Source organism: Moschus berezovskii, chromosome 10 (assembly GCF_049115385.1).
Source record: "Moschus berezovskii isolate FMDL1 chromosome 10, NW_MosBer_1.0, whole genome shotgun sequence".
NCBI classification, from domain to species: Eukaryota; Metazoa; Chordata; class Mammalia; order Artiodactyla; family Moschidae; genus Moschus; species Moschus berezovskii.
This window is the reverse complement of record NC_142469.1, coordinates 39,639,189-39,654,114: the sequence shown is the minus strand read 5'-3', so window position 1 is coordinate 39,654,114 and position 14,926 is coordinate 39,639,189. Positions and strand designations below refer to the sequence as shown.

The 14,926-nt window shown below is 40.7% G+C and overlaps 1 protein-coding gene across 1 annotated transcript; it reads right to left on the bottom strand.

The window, feature by feature from the left end:
• Positions 1 to 1,581: 1,581 nt before the first annotated feature.
• Positions 1,582 to 4,889, bottom strand: TSPYL1 (TSPY like 1). The gene has a single exon (XM_055433231.2). The coding sequence runs from the start codon at positions 4,796 to 4,798 to the stop codon at positions 3,500 to 3,502; it is 1,299 nt and encodes a 432-aa protein (XP_055289206.1). The 5' UTR covers positions 4,799 to 4,889; the 3' UTR covers positions 1,582 to 3,499.
• Between the last annotated feature and the right edge of the window lie 10,037 nt (positions 4,890 to 14,926).

Genomic DNA, 14,926 nt, shown 5'->3' with positions numbered 1-14,926 from the left:
TGGCATTTTAGATATTTTATATATGCTTTGATATATTCATCAAGAAGTCTAGAACCGTGCTGTTCTATATAAAATTTACTGTCAGCCATTTTTTAAAATGTTGTTGCTCAGTTGCTAAGTCATGTCTCACTCTGTGGTTAAGTAGGGGAAATTATTTTATTTTCACCTAACATATCAAAAGTATTTCAGTGTGATCAATATAAAAACTGAGGTATTTTACATTTTTTCCACACTCAATCTTTGAAATCGAGTATATATTTTATACTTACAGCAGATTCCAGTTTGGACTAACCACATTTCAAGTGCTCAACAGCCATTGGTGACAAGTGACTATCATTAGACAGCACATGTCCAGAGTCTAACCTCTTCTATCTCCAGTGTGACAGTCACCTTAAAATGCAGAAAACCAAAGCACACAAAAGTTGACCCAAAGTTAAGTAAGTAATGCCCTGTTAAAATGGCAAGTGAAAAGTTAGTGTTTAGACCATTTCTATTTAAACATGAAATTTATTTAAGAAAAGCTCAGGAAATTTGTTGACATCAGTTTTACAAATGCCTTAAAAACTGCTTTCTTCTTTCCATTACCTCATCAAAAGTCTTTTCTGGGTACTAAGTCGTTATTTCTTTCCATTTGAGTTATTCATTTTGTCATTCAATAAATATTAGTATTTATCTGGTGACAACTACGGGCAAAACATTGTAAGTAAAAGACACCCTACCTCTGTTTTCACAAAGTTTTCACATTAAAAAGGGAAGGTGTGAAAAACTTGTGAAAGTCTATCTCTGTATTTTACTGTATCACTGTGCAGAATTCACTATAATGAATTATTACATGTTTTGTAGAACATACATCCCTGCAAAGTACACCAAGTTTATAAAGAAATATTTAGAATAGAAAAACTGTTAAGGCAAAAGTGTTATCTATGACAGGCCTTAAAGGATTTGACACAGACAGAAGGTAATGAAGTTGAAGAAAAGAACAAGTTTCTAGAGTTGAGAAAGTATAAGGCTATAAAAGTATATAACTCATGTTAAGAACTCTCGGCATGTTTGCTTATTAAATGCAAAAGTGAATAAAAAGAGCCTGAATGACTTGGGGATAAGTGAAAGGAGGATGATGCTACACAAGCTGTATGGAAAAAAATGAAATCATGAGTAAGAGATTAAAATTGTTAACATTTTAAATAAAACAACAACAAACCTCCCTGCATTGGAAGGTACAGTAGTGATCCTCATTTTCTTATTTTTGAAAGTGAAAGTGTTAAGTCACTCAGTCCTATCCCACTCTTTGCAACCCTATGGACTGTCGCCTGCCAGGCTCCTCTGCACATGGAATTCTCCGGGCAAGAATACTATAGTGTATTGCCATTTCCTTCTCCACGGATCTTCCTGACCCAGGGATTGAACCAGGGTCTTTTTCATTGCAGAAGACTCTTTACTGTCTGCGTCACCAGAGAAGCCCTTCTTAGTTTTGGGAGAACGCCTACTGTATCCACTTAAGAACTTTAGTAATTTCATAACCTGCCATCCCCTACAACAATTTCTTCACGCATATTTACATGCAGGGTGAACTATAAGAAATCCAGTAGGTAACATGCTTTTATTTTACCATCATGCATATAAAGAAAGACAAATATATCAATGGCACACTTTCAATTTGACAGAGCAGCTTCACAAGTATTTATGCTATTTAGGAAAAGACACATGAATTACTAAGTTGTTAACCAGGCAAATTATCAAGACAGACAATTAAGCCACATATTTTTAGTAGGCTACTTTTTCATAAAGACAACAATTTCCAAAGTATTAAGAATATGACAAGAACAAGTTACACAGATTATATTTCCAAGAATACAGCTTATTAACAGAAACAAGCTGAAATTCACTACAGATATTCATTTAAGTGTCTGTATCGTACAGAGAAATAGCACGTTATTTTTCCAAAAGTTCTCAATTGAAAGCAACATAAAGCCTGTATAGCTCAATTTTCCCAGTAACCAGAAACAAGGAAAATAACACAATTTTACTAAATACTAGTGAAATAAAGCATGCAGTACTAACCCTCCTTGTAAATTAAGTCAAATGAAAATAAGAGAAAGCACTCAGTTGCCTTTTTTACAGAACTCTTTTCTAGGTAATGTATTTAACATGCTAACCCTCTTCAATTCGCACATGTTAATCCTGGGAAAAGAACCTCTCCTCCCATCACCACTGACAAAGAACCTCCTTGAAGACTTCAGTCTTAATTTTAGGCCCAATTTTAACCTGGCTCATTTTTGCCTATCTGTGGTCTTCTGTTCAGTTTCTCCTGCTTTGGGCACCCATCATAATATCTTTAATTCTTCCATTAATTATGGCCTAGATAGCACTTTTCATCTGTCTCCTTTTAAATCCTCTAGATGTTGCTAAAGGTGGTGGATGATGCAGAAGAGAGCAGAAGAAAATAAGAGCTCTGGCAATCTATTAGACAAGATAGCCTGTTCCTTGAAATAATGAAGAGAGCCAAATTAAAACTAAAATACCTGATTTGCACACACTTATGAGCTACCATTTAAGACAGGAGAGAGACAATGGAGAAAGTGTACTGCCACCCTGGCACTTAATTATGCTCAGGATGAGAAAAGGAGGCACAAAGAGGTACCCAGCTTTGGGGTGATTCACTAGAGACTGAGAAAGCCTGGTACTTTGAATGGACAGCATCTTTAGGCCAACCTGCCATAAGAAGTCTAACGTCACCTCAACCACTTGCCTGACAGTTAATAGGGTTCTGGATGATGGGAGAGGAGGGAAGGGAGGTGGGGGGGATGAGGAATAGAGGAGGTCTTTTGGGAAGAATGGAAGGGTCTTTTGAGTGCTGACAGGAAACCTGGAAATTGTTTACCAAAAACCAGAGTGGGGCTCACAAAGTTCTAGCTGATGTCCATCCAGTAGGTAGCAGTCAAGGGCACAGCCAGTAGCAGGCAGCAATAGTAGGTTACCAGAGGTGCAAGAAGAGCAATGGAGTCACATAAATCAAACAGGCCAAGTGGCCCACTGCAGTTCTCCCTTGATATCATTAATGCCCAGTTATCTACAGGCTATATGCCTGTGCTGCAGAGTAGGATGGGTAGAATGGCCTCCTATACAAATACCTCCAGGTATAAGAGTTAGACCGGAGGCTCTGGGAAAAAACAGGGTCCAAGTAGTGCAGATAAAGACTATGCAATTTACAACATCACAAGCTTACTTAGGAGTGGTATGAATCATGGGCCATGCAGCATGTGATATTAATGCAGAAAAGCACGAAGGCCATGTGGAAGTGAAGGAGCATGGCCATGACGGTCTCAATCTTGAGGCTGAGAGAACTGAATGTCCAGAGGAAAAAGGCTCCAGAAATGTCAGAGAAAAAAAAAAGGCGGGGGGGAGGTGGTTAGAAGACATATCCGTATCTGTTGCCCAAGCATAGGTCCATTAAGAGGTGAAAAGGGACCTTGTGCAGGAACCTTCCCAATGGCAAAGTTTAACCAGACTGGAACCCAAAGGGCCTGGGGATCTCCACGGGCTCCCTTAATGGGCGACGTCTGGCTCTACGGACTCCTTCACGCAGCAGGTAGTACTGCAGCGGATTTGGCCATAGGTCCTCTTTGATAATTTCAGCAATTTTGTCAGACTCTGGAAGGCTGTGGTCTGAAAACCAGGTGAAGAAATTGCACACGACCTCTTGGTTCCTGCGAATGAAAGACTGGGGTTCATGGCCCCGGCGCCATATGATTGGAGTGGAAAGAGACACTACTCGGCCAGAGGCTCTGACCTCATATTCTTTGACAATCAGCTTGTTTCGAAAATACGGGTTTCTCCGAAAGAAGAACTTGAACTTGCAGCCTGTTCGCGGGTGTCTGAGTTCCTTCACCTCCAAATTGGTTATGTATCTTAACATCTCTGCATCTTGGCCTCTAATCATGGGAGACAACTGGGGGTGGTTCCTAAAGGCAGTGACCCAGAATCCCGGGATATTCTGAATTATGTAGTTCCTCCGCTCCAGGTAGTGTCGACGCATCCGCCCGAATTTATGCTCTAGTTGTTGAAAGGCCCGGTCAGCCTGAGCATTGACAGTGTCCAGTTCCAGCTGGATGGCCTCCAGCGGGTTCATGCGGAGATCCATACGCAGGGGCCGGTGCCCCGCCTCCTCCACCACTCTGTTCTCCACCATTTCTATTTCTTCACCGACTGGCCTCTCCTCCACCTGCATTCTCTGCTCCACTCCCTCCTCCTCCTCCGCTCCTTCCTTCCGCACCACCTCCTCATCCACTGCGACTGACAAGACGGGGCCCGCTTCAATCTTCACTTCCTCAACCTTCGCCTCCGCCATCAAGTCAGACCCCAACTTCTCCGCGCCACAAGTTTCTAGCGGCTTCTCCCGACTCGAGCCCTGCGGCTCTCCGGGCTGACGGCCATTTCCCAGGCTGTCGTCCGTTGCCAGGGACACAGACGCCGTTTCCAGGCCCTCCGTAGGAGGCGGAGCCGGCTCTAGCCTCGCTTCAGGCGCTACGTAACCGCCATCCCCACCGCCTCGGATCTGGAACGTACTGGCACAGCCTGGATCTGGGGGAGCAGCTGGGAGTGCACCTTTCTCCTCTGGAAGCTGGGATGGAGGGAGCGCGACGGCCTCGAAACACCCCTCACCCGTCTCCGCCATCACCTGTGACGCCTCTGTTTTCAGACACCGGGGAGGGTCCGCGGCTCCGGCTGCACAGTCGGATGTGGTAAGGCTGTGGGTTTCAAGGAGAAGGGTCCTCTCGACCCCGCCTGGGCCGTTCATGTAGGCAGCACACAGATAAACCGAAGGCCGATATCTGTTTACCTCTGAGAAGCCGCGCTCGACGAAAACTGGTGGCTCGTACAACCCACTCTCCAATCTCGCGAGTGACTCCGTGAGGATGACGTCGGGGCAGTCGATCTCAATGTAACGCGAGAACTCGCGGCTTCTGGGATGGCTTACCAGGGTCCTACGGTCCGAGTGTTCTCTGTTAGGTTTATTTTTACGAATTTAATCCGGTGGATTGGTAATTTGACTTACGTAAATAATTGTGGCTCGCAATCAGAGGCTGAAGCAGTGAGACCCCGCCCCCCTCCCTTCCTGGCAGTGCATCTGGAAGTACCTCCAGATTCTTCGCTGGGGTAATTGTAAGGATCCAAGTACTACACTGCCTCCTGTTTGAAAACATGTTTTTATGGTTTTGTAGACAACAGGGTAAATCTACTCCCTGTTATTCCATGATGGGCAGGAGCAAAATTCTCTTTATTTTTTAACTAAGTTAATAGGAAATTGTTTCCATTTTCTCGGGTAGTGAAGTGAAAATATTCTGGCCTGTAACATCTCTGGGAGAAAAAGCTACTGAACGACTTTTTATCACAAAAGTCATGCATATTGTTCCTTGCTAGCCTTACCTTAATAATCTGTATTAAAGAAGAGCTTGTCTTGAGTGATGTTTGCAGGAATTAAGTCAGAATCAATTTGCTGAATCTTGCTCCGCGGCCCCTCACTGCAAGAAATAGAAAAACTATTTCCAGCCCCATCAATTTATTAATCTAATAACAAGTTTAGTTCTGAAAGAAGGTAGGAAAGATTGGCTCTGGTGAAGTATCTGTTCAAAAGGGATGTCAATGTCTTTGGTTGTTTGTTGACTTGTGAGGAAAACTGGTGTTAAGAGAGCTAGGGGACCTCGGAGAAATACTGGTAAAGGGGCCATCCACCTCCATTTTTATGAAGAAAAGCCAGTTAAAATGGATAACCAAGATGCCTTGAGTAGGACACAAACGGCTGGATACCAGTTTTAAGTTAGTTACCTCAAGATGTAAAAGAGGCAAATGTTTTTGGTGTTTTTTTTTTTCCTATTATAGTACACTGAATAATAGCCCCCTAAAATGTCCATATCCTAACCTTCATAACCTGTTTCTTATCTTACCTGGCAAAAGAACTCCGTAAGGTATGTTTCAGTTAAACATCAGGAGATTGAAAGATCGTGCTGGGCTATCCAGGGGGATAGACCCTGTATAATTACAGTAAGAAGTGGGAGTGTCAGTGTGAGACTGATGACCAGAGCAGAGGTGAGAAAGTGAAAAAGAGGGAGAAAAAAAGATTTGAAGATCGAGGAAGGAACAAAGATCCAAAGAATAAAGGCCACCTCTCTATAGGCTGGAAAGGTAAGGAAGTAGATTTTCCCATAAAGCCTCCAAAGGAATGCAGCCCTACCCGCATCCTGATTTTATCTAACCTCCAAACCTGTAAGATAATTAATTTGTGTACCTTAACACTGTTAAGTCTGTGGTAATTTGTTACAACCGTATGAAAGGGATATTCCTTGGTTGAAGTTTGGTTGCATCTCTGTGTGGCTCAAGTTTTTCCTGGCAGCAACCCCTTCAACCTCAACATTGCTTCCTTTAAGGTCCTGCCCAACTGCTATGGTTTATCATATCTTGAGTCTGTTTTTGGCTCTGAAGTTGAGAAATATACTTCGGCGATATACAGGCAAAATTAAAGCCAAAACCTACCATAAAGTACGTTTGAGAAGACTGAACTCCAGGACAGGGTCATGGTTTTGTTTACCACTGTTTACCTAACACTGCCTTGCACAGTGTTACATAGATTATTAGAATGTTAAGTAAAGGGACAAAGGCACAGAATACAGTTTCTTTTGCCTGCAGCTTGGGGCTTGCAGAAATAAGGAGCACACAGGTAGTCACCCTGTTTTCCCTACCAGCCACCAGCAGACCAGAGGACTGTTCTACTGTCTGGAGTAATGAAGTCCTAGTCAGAATGAATTTGTTCATATGCATCAAAGACCCAAAAAGCATAGAAAAAAACACAGGAAAAACAGTTTTGTTTTACAGATAATATATTTGTGTTATCACATTGTATGACAAACACCGAAAGAACTGATCTGTTTTCATGAATTTACATAGCAACCCCTCAAACTACCAGTTCTGTATTTTCAATTCTTCTCTCCTTTCTGAACAAGCCAAGGTAATGAGTCCAAGCCTTGCTTCATTTCTGTCAGCAAGAAATGGATATAGAACCTGTACTGTATGGGCAAAATTACTTTTGTATAGATAAGAATGAATAATGGAATTTTCCATAAGGCCCACTTCTTAGTTGCTATGAAATCATCCTCTATCTTGTAACTGGAATAATTTAATTTGGCCTAAAGTGGGAACTTTTATTACTAATACGCCTTCTATTTTTGAGTGAAAGACAGTATCAGTTTTTGACCAGTCCTAGAAGTTGTGGCTTTATCAGAGTCACCAATATGGTGTCTGAAAGTCTAATTAATTAGTGCTCTAACCAATAATGTTAAGAAAGACTTCAATAATAGATGGTGCCTGTAAATGGAATCAGTACTCTGCTAAGTGTAATTTCCCTCAGAAGTACTAAGACACTTTGGAGGAACCCTCCCTTCTCTTATTTGTCAGTATATTGGAGAAAGGCCATGATATGGGATACTTGATTGAATGGATCAGAAATGAAGAAATACTTAAATTTCTTCTAATTTTAATTATCTGAAAATCACAGTAGAAAAGTGATTGTGCTTATAATTCTTTACTATAGAAGACGGAGGGCCAAGGAGTAAGTGATCACATTTGAATAAGAGAAGGGGCCGCTAACAGCAAAGATTTAGAAGGAAAAGCAGACATGTGTATTCTATGCCATTTCTTTTTTTAAAGAAAGAATCTGCCTGTCAGAAGGAACTGTCAGGATTTCAACATGCACCAAGTCTCTTGTGCTAAAGGAGTTACTCTGCTGTGCAGGGAGGGTGGGAAATGTGATTGCTGTTTGCCACAGAAAATTGTACTTTTATAATAGAAGGGCTGTTACTTGTGAGGTTTTCCTTTTTTAATCTAAAATCTTGAAAAGAATATGTGTCTTGTTTACATGATGCAGGTTATCCAGCTATCTGAAACATACTCTTAACATTTTTTTTAGTTTATTTCTATATTTTTGGCTTTACTGGCTCTTCATTGATGCGTGCCAGTTTTCTCTAGTTTCCTTGAGCAGGGTCTACTCTCCTGTTGTGGTGTGCGGGTTTCTCACTGCAGTGGCTTCTCGTTGCAGAGCAGGGCCTTTAGGGCTCACGGGATTCAACAGTTTTGGCCCCTGGGCTCTAGAGCACAAACTCAGTAGTTGTGGTGCAGAGGCTTAGTTGCCCCGAGGCAAGTGGGATCTTCCCAAACCAGGGATCCAACCTGTGCCCCTGCATTGGCAGGCAAATTCTTAACCACTCGTCCACCAAGGAAGTTCCTGAAACATACTCCTTTTGGGTAGATACTACCAATTTTCTAAGACCCTACCACGAACCTTTCCTGCTTTAGATCGCGCTAGGCATTTTACATACATTAACTTTTCACACTTTATAGAAGAGGAAGCATTAACACTGAGAGGTTAACTGCCTTAACCAAGACTGTACTGCTACCTTTTGCCCGCCTCCCCCTAGGTACAACTTTCCTTAACCACTGTCCCACTCGTTAATCAGCCTCTGAATTTCTGCAACTCTTATGATCTGTGCCGTGCAATTTAGCCTATAATTATACTCTTCTGCTTAGTGACTCTGGTTGTTTCATACAGGTCAGTTTCATCATCCCATGAGATAGGGGCCCAGTTGTTTCTTCCTTTGTATGTACTCAGAGTGACATGGAGCTGAGATTTTGGGAGACTCTTTAGGGTATTTGTTGATTTGGATAAGAATAAAGCCTTAACTGATCTTACAAAAATTAATAGTGTGTCTGTACCACTTTACATTTTATTTGATGAGGGAATATATTTTGGTTATGTTTCATATGTTACTTTCTCGCAGTTTGGAATCTGAGATATATTTGTACATTACAGAGCAGTTGTGTGGCAGTTGGCAATAAACCTCACTACCCCCAAAGAATCTATTATTAGCATTCACAAAACCATGAAATTATTCTCCACATATCAAGGGATCATTGATTCTTCAGGAAATATTTCTCAGGTAGTAATGATTTTAGCAAAAGTTCAGACATTTTTGTTTTGCAGAATGAAATATTTGATTCTTGTAATTAGCGAAGCTTTCTTGTATTTACTGCTTTTGATGTACCAGTAACTGTTGTAAACACCATCCCATTATATCATTTCGTTCTCATAAGAACCCTGTGATGTAATGCTCTTATGACATTCATTTTACCCACTAGGGAAATGAGGCAAAGAAAGACCAAGTCACTCAAAATGACATATAGAATGATAGATCCATGATTTGAACACAGGTAACTTGACTCAAGAGACCATGCTCTCTACACAAAATCCAAAGTCACTTCTTAAAATAAGCATAAAACTATCCTCCCTTAGTGTTAAATTAATATGCAGTTTTATGCCTCCTTCCTGTTTCCTTATCCACAAGCATATTAATATTTGTGAGGTAAGTGCCTAAGAAGTTGATTTCTGTTTAGAAACAAAGCAGTTGTTCATGATCCTTAAATTCAGTATTTTCTAAACCTTATCAGACTCAACCTTTTTATAAGATATTTTCTAAAAGTCATTCTTGAAATGAAATTCACAGATAATCTAATCCACTTACACATATAAATAGAAAAACATCAATATCATGAGTGATAGAAAAAAATAAAGTAATTCATAATAGTATTTGTTCAGTGTGTAAAGGCAGTAACATGCCTAAGCTATAAGAAATAAGAGTAGTTAGAAAGTTACACCTGTTGCTCTAGTCACTATGAATGGAGACTGATACAGGTCGGTTTTACTTGTGGGTCCGATATCATCAGTAGCGTTACTGTTGGTAATGAGATCTTCTGATACAGTGACCAAATCTTGGTTAAGTTCTGGAAAAGTTCCCCTTGCTTGTCCAGCTCTGTGTTTCTTCCATTGTAAGAAATATGTTCTTATGTTTCTGAAATAAGGATGTGTTTTATAAGGCAAGTATCAGTATTGATCATTGTTACTGTCATTGCCTGAGCATATACAAACTGATTATTACTACCAATTTCATTTCAGCAAACTAGAAGTGAAACTCTCCAAAGACATGGACAAACTCTTTAAAGACCATGTGAAGAAAGGTTACAACCACTAGTTGTCTGGACACTTTCCATCAATATCTTTGGAAGGCTCAAAAGAGTGCCAATGTCAAAAGGTATATAATTGGTGTCAGTAGCTGGTCCCATCACTTCATGGGAAATAGATGGAAAAACAGTGGAAACAGTGTAAGACTTTATTTTTTTGGGCTCCAAAATCACTGCAGATGCTGATTGCAGCCATGAAATTAAAAGACGCTTGCTCCTTGGAAGGAAAGTTATGACCAACCTTGATAGTATATTAAAAAGTAGAGACATTACTTTGCCAACCAAGGTCCGTGTAGTCAAGGCTATGGTTTTTCCCGTGGTCATGTATGGATGTGAGAGTTGGACTGTGAAGAAAGCTGATCACCGAAGAATCGATGCTTTTGAACTGTGGTGTTGGAGAAGACTCTTGGGAGTCCCTTATGCTGCAAGGAGATCCAACCAGTCCATTCTAAAGGAGATCAATCCTGGATGTTCATTGGAGGGACTGGACTGATGCTAAAGCTGAAACTCCAATACTTTGGCCACCTCATGCGATGAGCTGACTCACTGGAAAAGACTCTGATGCTGGGAAAGGTTGGGGGCGGGAGGAGAAGGGGACGACGGAGAATGAGATGGCTGGATGGCATCACCGACTCTGTGGACATGAGTTTGAGTGTACTCCGGGAGTTGGTGATGGACAGGGAGGCCTGGCGTGCTGTGATTCATGGGGTCGCGGAGAGTCGGACACGACTGAGCGACTGAACTGAACTGAACTGAGCTTTGAAAAAAACCTAGACACAAGTTGAGCAGTGTTTTAACAAATACAGCATCATCAAAATACTTGATGGCAAGAGAATAATTTTGTTTTGAAAAACATGGATGTTAACAGCTCTGAGTCAAAAATATTCTGAACACAAAAAGTTTTAGAAATGCCTTAATTTATTTTGCTTTTTTCCCCTTTATATGTGTCCAAGTGTGACACTTGACTTACGTCTAAATATGTCTAAAGGAACCATTTAAATAGAGATAAAATTATATATAAGAATGCATTGTGTCCTAGCTTAATTGGCAATGTTTTTCTTCCCTTTTCTTTCTCTTTCATCATGGATGATATTTAAATACTATGCTTTACAGCTGACAGTGACTTCCCTGGTAGCTCAGAGGTTAAAGCATCTGCCTACAATGCGGGAGAGCTGGGTTCAATCCCTGGGTTGGGAAGATCCCCTGGAGAAGGAAATGGCAACCCATTTCAGTATTCTTGCCTGGACAGTCCCATGGACAGGGGAGCCTGGTGGGCTATACTCCACAGGGTAGCAAAGAGTTGGACACAACTGAGCGACTTCACTTCACTTCCTGCTTTACAACTGACAGTGTTTTGTCAGGTAAAATGCCATAATTTCCTTCCTGGAAAATTTCATTGCATAGTAAAACAGTGCAAAAATATTTTGTTTTTATATGTGAAGTGATGCTAACTTCCAGGCTCAGATAAATTTAAATGGGTTTTCCCTCTCAGAAATAGGCCAGTGTTTTGTTGATGAGGACCTCCTGCATGGTATCTAGCACTCAAGCCCCACCTAATGAAAGCCAATGACAACCTCCATTCTTTGTAATATATAGAACTAGCCTCCACAAATCTCCAAAAGACCCCTCAGGAAAGTATAGCTTCTGCAGAGATTTTCCTCCTTTGAATATTTGAGGGTATGGTATTCCCATCACTTTTCACTAGAGGGAGCAACTTGTCTATAAGAAAGTGGTATTGATATATCTAGATTATGACAGAACTTTGGTTCTCTCACTGTAAGTGAAATACTCTTGTAATTTAAATTGAATCAAAATCTTTTATTCCCTTTAAGCTGTAATGGTTACCAATTAATTTTCTCACACAAACTGAGCTTTGTTTGTTATGGCTTCCAGTAATCAGCTCAGGCCAAAGCATCTCATATGACTGTGCCTACTCTGACAAGGTCCCTACCCTGTATTACTGGAGTCATGCACCTGGTTTCAGATTCCAGCTCTGCCCCTGACTAGCTGTTTTGACCTGGACTAGTAACTTCATCTTTCTGAGTCAGTTTCCTCATAGGTAAAATAGAGATTATAATTTTACATTTATATATACATGCTTTAGAGGCCTATTAAAAAGATGAAATAAGGGCTTCTCTGGTGGCTCAGTGATAAAGAATCCACCTGCCAATATCTCCAAGGAGACACAGGTTCGATCCCTGGTCCTGGGCTGAGAAGATCCCACATGCCACAGAGCAACTAAGCCCATGCACCGTGATGGTTGAGCCTGTGCTCTAGAGCCCGGGAACTGTAATTACTGAGCCCTCATGCCACAGCTACTGAAGCCAGAATGCCCTAGAGCCCGTGCTCCAGAAACAGAGAAGCCACTGCAATGAGAAGCCTGCACACCACAACTGGAGAGTAGCCCCTGCTTGCCACAGCTAGAGAGAAGTCTGTGCAGCAAAGAAGACCCAGCACAACCAAAAAATAAATAAGTAAAATTATTTTAAAAATATGAAATAAGATGTGTATAAAATATTTAACATTATAACCTTTCAAAGAATAGAAGCTGGTACTAGTTTCAGAAAAACATCTATTTCTGCTTTATTGACTATGCCAAAGCCTTTGACTGTGTGGATCACAATAAACTGTGGAACATTCTGAAAGAGATGGGAATCCCAGACCACCTGACCTGCCTCTTGAGAAACCTGTGTGCAGGTCAGGAAGCAACAGTTAGAACTGGACATGGAACAACAGACTGGTTCCAAATAGGAAAAGGTGTACGTCAAGGTTGTATATTGTCACCTTGCTTATTTAACTTATATGCAGAGTACATCATGAGGAACGCTGGGCTGGAAGAAGCACAAGCTGGAATCAAGATTGCCGGGAGAAATATCAATAACCTCAGATATGCAGATGACACTACCCTTATGGCAGAAAGTGAAGAGGAACTCAAAAGCCTCTTGATGAAAGTGAAAGAGGAGAGTGAAAAGGTTGGCTTGAAACTCAACATTCAGAAAACAAAGATCATGGCATCTGGTCCCATCACTTCATGGGAAATAGATGGAAAAACAGTGGAAACAGTGTCAGACTTTGTTTTTTTGGGCTCCAAAATCACTGCAGGTGCTGACTGCAGCCATGAAATTAAAAGACGCTTACTCCTTGGAAGGAAAGTTATGACCAACCTTGATAATATATTAAAAAGCAGAGACATTACTTTGCCAACCAAGGTCCGTCTAGTCAAGGCAATGGTTTTTCCCGTGGTCATGTATGGATGTGAGAGTTGGACTGTGAAGAAGGCTGACCGCCGAAGAATCGATGCTTTTGAACTGTGGTGTTGGAGAAGACTCTTGAGAGTCCCTTATACTGCAAGGAGATCCAACCAGTCCATTCTAAAGGAGATCAATCCTGGATGTTCATTGGAGGGACTGATGCTAAAGCTGAAACTGCAATACTTTGGCCACCTCATGCGACGAGTTGACTCACTGGAAAAGACTCTGATGCTTGGAAAGGTTGGGGGCAGGAGGAGAAGGGGACGACGGAGAATGAGATGGCTGGATGGCATCACCGACTCTGTGGACATGAGTTTGAGTGAGCTCCGGGAGTTGGTGATGGACAGGGAGGCCTGGCGTGCTGTGATTCATGGGGTCGCGGAGAGTCGGACACGACTGAGCGACTGAACTGAACTGAACTGAACTGAACTATTATTGGTATTGTTTTTATGCTAAAGTTTACATACATTAAAAGTAAACTATTGTCCATCGTTGTGTAACCAGGTATATATGTATAAAACAGGTAAGTATTTAGTAGGAGTTCAGAAGAGAGAGACATGCATGTGGATTAAAGTGGCCAGTGAAAGCTTCACGGAGGAAACGAGACTTAACTTGTGTCCTGCTATGGGTAGGTAAGAGTTGAAGAGCTTGAGAAGGAGTAAGCTTGAGTAAGCATATTGGACCACTGCTTGCTCCAGTTATTTCAACATGCATTCTAGCCCTACACTGTCCAATGTAGTGGTCAGTAGCCACATGTATCTATTTAAATTTAAATTAGTTAAAATAAAAAATTCAGTTCCTCAGTCACACCACATTTCAGATGCTCAGTAGCAACATCTGGCTAATGGCTACTGCACTAGACCGTGTGTAACATTTCATCATGGCAGAAAGTTCTATTGGACAGTGCTGTTCTAGACATACAGTACCTTCAGGTGGTAGAAAAAAGGCTGACTAGAATTAAAATGCCATACCACAGAGATTGCAGACTTATGTTTTATAAAGATCTTAAGAAAAATTATTTGTTAAAATTAATGTTTTCAGTTCACATTTATTTTTTAACAAAAATTTTGTGTGTTTACTTTGGGAATAAGTGTTCTCACTAGAAGTACTTGTCTGCTGGCTCACTTAGTACCAAAAAGATAATCCAAACATTATGCAATCCAAATCCTTTACCATAAAGCTTATAGATTTAAAATAGTTTGCCAAAGTGAGCCATTACCCTTCAGATAAAGAACTGAAACTAAATGAATCAAATTCAGGCAGAATTACTTGAAAAATTTGTGTAATTACATTAATTGTTTAAATAACCCAAAAATTTGTGCCTGATGAATGAACTCGTACCATATTTTTAGTAAGGTGAAAAACATTTTTAATAAAATGAAAAGAAAATATGTGAAGCAATTAATGGAAATAACTATATAGACTTTTTAATTAATATGAATCATAGTGATTTATTTGGTACAGTACCAAAAATTGACAGTAAAGCCCTTTAATAAATATGATTTTTATATTTGAAAGCATCTAGCATCTCAAATGCCTCAGGTTAAGAAATTTCATATAAAGGAAAAATATTTCTTTGCATTTTCTAGATAAACTCTTTAAATATTGTT

Coding starts and splice junctions, on each gene's coding strand:
- TSPYL1 (XM_055433231.2), bottom strand. CDS start 4,798: ATGAACGGCCCAGGCGGGGTCGAGAGGACCCTTCTCCTTGAAACCCAC.